The 3,695-nt window shown below is 54.4% G+C and overlaps 1 protein-coding gene across 1 annotated transcript in view; it reads right to left on the bottom strand.

Annotated features, from left to right (window-relative positions):
* The window catches only part of ACER1 (alkaline ceramidase 1), a 10,178-nt gene that overhangs the window by 265 nt on the left and 6,218 nt on the right, over positions 1–3,695 (bottom strand). The window contains exons 2-5 of the mRNA XM_009869644.1: positions 3,191–3,305; positions 2,674–2,812; positions 1,404–1,541; positions 683–820 (exon numbers count right to left, since the gene is read on the bottom strand). Of these exons, the coding sequence (XP_009867946.1) occupies positions 683–820; positions 1,404–1,541; positions 2,674–2,812; positions 3,191–3,305 (530 nt within the window). The remainder of the gene's footprint in view (positions 1–682; positions 821–1,403; positions 1,542–2,673; positions 2,813–3,190; positions 3,306–3,695) is intronic.

Below are 3,695 nucleotides of genomic sequence, written 5' to 3'. Positions count from 1 at the left end.
TGTCGCTGTGAGGCTGGAGCTGAGGGGCACAGCCGGCAACGGTTCCACTCCTGTGATGCGTGAGGGCTTCAGGGAGTGCGAGCCCTTCACGGTTAGTGCCTTTGGGAAATCCTAGAAGAGCTCTGTGAGCGGTGGACAGGGGCAATTCCCTGTGCAGAGGGGTTGGGGTGATACAGGGGACTTAAGTCCCAAACCACCAGTTCCCCCTTGTCTGGCCTAGCCCAGCAGCGCTGGGTATCTGTCCCACTCACCCCAGTGATTTGTGAGGATGACTCTGAGAAGGCATACTGCAACGCCTCGCCCAGGCAAATCATTGCCTTGCAGTTAAGTTGTTAAAATAACTCAGAGAACGCTGCACTTCGTGCAGCTTCCTGGGAGCAGATGCAGGCCTTTGAGAGCAAGCTGTTTACCTGGAGGGACTTCTAGAACAATTTCACTTGCAAAACACCATTTGGCTGGTGTGGAGGAGGTCAGGGATATTAATTAGGACCAAATCCTTGGGCTGAGGCCAGGAGGAGGAGCAGCATCAATAGCAATGAAGGAAAGGGGGAGAGGGCTGAGCAGAGATGTGGCTGCTCCCTGGTCAAGCATCACATCCCTGCTGCCATTTCTCCTTAGCTATGGCCCTTCAGCCCCTGAAATATTTGGGCTAGGGTTCCTGTTTCTCAGCTGGAGCCCTTACCAGAAGCTGTGGAAGTAGGGGAAGTTGATCGCCTGCCAGAGGCCACAAAGCCACCTGTCGCTTATCCAGCTGCTGATGGCCAGAACCCACCACACGACCATGACCGCAGCCATCCGGTGAACTCTTTTGTCCTCACACCTGGAAGACACAGCGAGTGAGAAGAAGTGGAATATCATGCTGGAAGGAAAGTGTGTTTTAAAGAGAGCTGATTCCTGTCTGCAAATGCTAATGCAACAAGGCAAAACCCAGCGAGTTTCTTCTGGAGAGTATTCATCAGACCACAAGAACTGGAGAAGCGTGGCCCTGTGGAGAGGCTTTCTGAATTTCTGTGGGTAAGGGTGATGCTAGGAGATGCCAAGGCACTCTTATCTTTCTCCCCAGATCCTGGAGGGTTCTCCCAACCTCACACTGATTCCCAGATTGCCCATAAAGGGCAAAGAGCTGCAGAGATGGCAGCTGGGGAGGAGAAGATACACTTGTCCCATGGATTGTCCCCATTCTGCATGGCATCTGGGCCACATGGCCTTCTTGTGCCCCACTGCCCACAGTCCTGCCTCTGCCTTCCCAGGCTGCCCCTATTCTTTGCAGAGCCGACGGTCCAGCTTGTGGCTAATGAAGAACAGAGCTCGATTCTCTGTTGTGCACAGAATCTGTGCCACTTGTGAGCCTGCCAGGAGCATGTAATGGACCTGCACACAACCCCTCTCAGACCCTTCCTTACTTTTTCAGCTCACGCCACGTCAGATACAGCAGGTGGAAAGCGATGCAGTTGAGCGCGTAGGCATTGAAGGCTGGTTTGATGAAGGACATCAAGGTACTGATCACGGTGGTGATGGCACTCAGCCAGAAGAAATGCCTCCTAAAGGGAGTTGGGAGTGAGTGTCAGTACCCCCAAGGTTCACAGCAGGGACAGATAAGGATGGGAGAGGTCCTGTTCATTGCTTGAGAGTGGAAACCCTTCTCCTGCACCTCTAATCTGCTCACACATGGCTGACCTCAGCCTCTGCAGGAGGCCTGGCAGAAGGCTGAGATACCTGTTTGTAACTGTGTTTTGCCCAAAGGCTCCCTGTGAGTCCATGGCAGAGCAGGGATCGCAGCCCAGAAGGGAGCTTCTGCTCTTTCATAGTGGTGCCAGAGACAAGCGTGGAGAGGCAAAGGCATCGGGAGTTTTGCGCAGGGAAGGGCTGCAAAGCAGGGTCTTGAGCCGTGCAAACATGCAGATTTGGGCTGACTAAACAACAATAGGGCTCAGAGGGGCCTTTCACATGCAAATCTCTTCCCAAGTCCCTTCCTCTCTCCCCCAGCCATGTCTCCACGACATGAACTCCTGGTGACCTCCTCTTGGGCATGGGAAGAGCAGACTTGGAGCAGGCCTTTGCAAGGCTTCTAACTGGGCTGGCTCAGCAGGCTCCAGCAAGCCTGCCAGGATGGGACCATCCTATGAGCAAAGCCCCGATGGGTTCCTGTTTCTGCTGATCCATGCTTACCCGGTACCCCCAACCTTTCTGCTGAGCTCCTCCAGCCCAGCCAGCCCTCCTGTAAACAACCTTTGAAACGTGGGATGCTAACCCGGACCAGCTTGTCCTATACGAAAGCCCATCAGCCTTCAGAGGAAGCTCTCTATGAACGGCAGGGGATGCTGTAACAGTTTGAAGGAGTGGCAGTGCTCAGGGATGTTTAATTTGCTAATTAATTTTGAAATTCTCCATGTGAAGTTTCCTCAGCATCTTCTCAACGACAAACAGATCCAGTGGACAGAAGCCCAGCACAGCCCTTCCCCATGGGAGGGTTTCTTACTCTTCCTCTGTCAGCAAATCCACCACTGAGTGATGGAGGATCTCGTCTCAAAGCAAACTGCAGGAACCTCAGTTCTGGCCCTTTGCAGGGGCCAGCTGTGGGTTGGGGCAGGGGATCAGTGGGTCACACACATCGCTGTCAGTGTCCCACCCCTCCCCTCGGAGGCTGCAACCCTGTGTCCCTTTGAGTCCTACCTGGTCTTGATGCACCTGGGGAAGTAAACCCTTGGATACCAAAAGGAATACGCCACGGCCAGCGTCCAGAGGATGGAGAGCTCATCCAAGAGCTGTCCCACGTAGCTCAGGGTCATGTGAAAGTACGTGGAGAAGATACCTGCAAGGAGCGAGGACATCTCGTGTCAGCAAAGCTCCATTCTCACACAACCCCTTCTGGCCAAGGAAGTTCTGGGGGCCATTCCTGAAGACACACCATTCCCGAAGACACACCATTCCCGAAGAGCAGAGCACGGACCCTGGTGTTAATGGAGCCCTGAGGGAGTCAGTCCATGTAGCACAGCAGGGATTTACTGGGCTGGAAGTTTGCATCCGCAGCCGGCAAGATGAAGCTGTTCCAAACAGACAGGCTGTGTGCTTTCCCACCCCGGCTCACCCCTGTGCTTTGGCCACTAAAAACCAGCCTCCAGAGGCATCAGGAATGGACAATGGGGCGCTCGGGCAATCTGTCTGATCTGCTCGCAACCTTGGCACCCACCTACGCAGAGGAGCATGGCAGCGACGACGTACATGGGCACAGCGCGCTGCTGACGGTACTGCCGGTTCAGGTAGAGCAGGGCAGGAGAAAGGATAAAGAAGCTTACATTGCTGATCTGAAAAACAAGAGGCGCACTGAGCTTATTGCATGATCTTGGGCAAGTCCCATCCCACCACGTGCCTCAGTGTCTCCATTTGTGAAGAGGATACTGATCTCTAGTGGAAAGTGTCACGTGGAAGCAGGTATTACTCTTGGCACAGGGAGAGGGCAGAGGCGTTTCTCGGGAAGCCAGGCTGGAACTGGAAGGACAGATACTGCTGTGACAGCACTGGCTGCAGACATCTGTGCTCTCCCAGCACCTCTGGGGCCAGCCAGCCCAGGGGATGCTGCTGTGCCCCTTTTGCGTGATGGTTTAGCTTCAGCTGCCCAGTGTCTTCAAGCAAGCTGCCAACGCTCTTCTGTTCACAGCCAGCTCCCTCTCCTGCCAACCCAGACCTGCCAGAAA

Source organism: Apaloderma vittatum, unplaced genomic scaffold (genome assembly GCF_000703405.1).
Source record: "Apaloderma vittatum isolate BGI_N311 unplaced genomic scaffold, ASM70340v1 scaffold17225, whole genome shotgun sequence".
NCBI classification, from domain to species: Eukaryota; Metazoa; Chordata; class Aves; order Trogoniformes; family Trogonidae; genus Apaloderma; species Apaloderma vittatum.
This window is presented reverse-complemented; position numbering and strand designations above follow the sequence as displayed.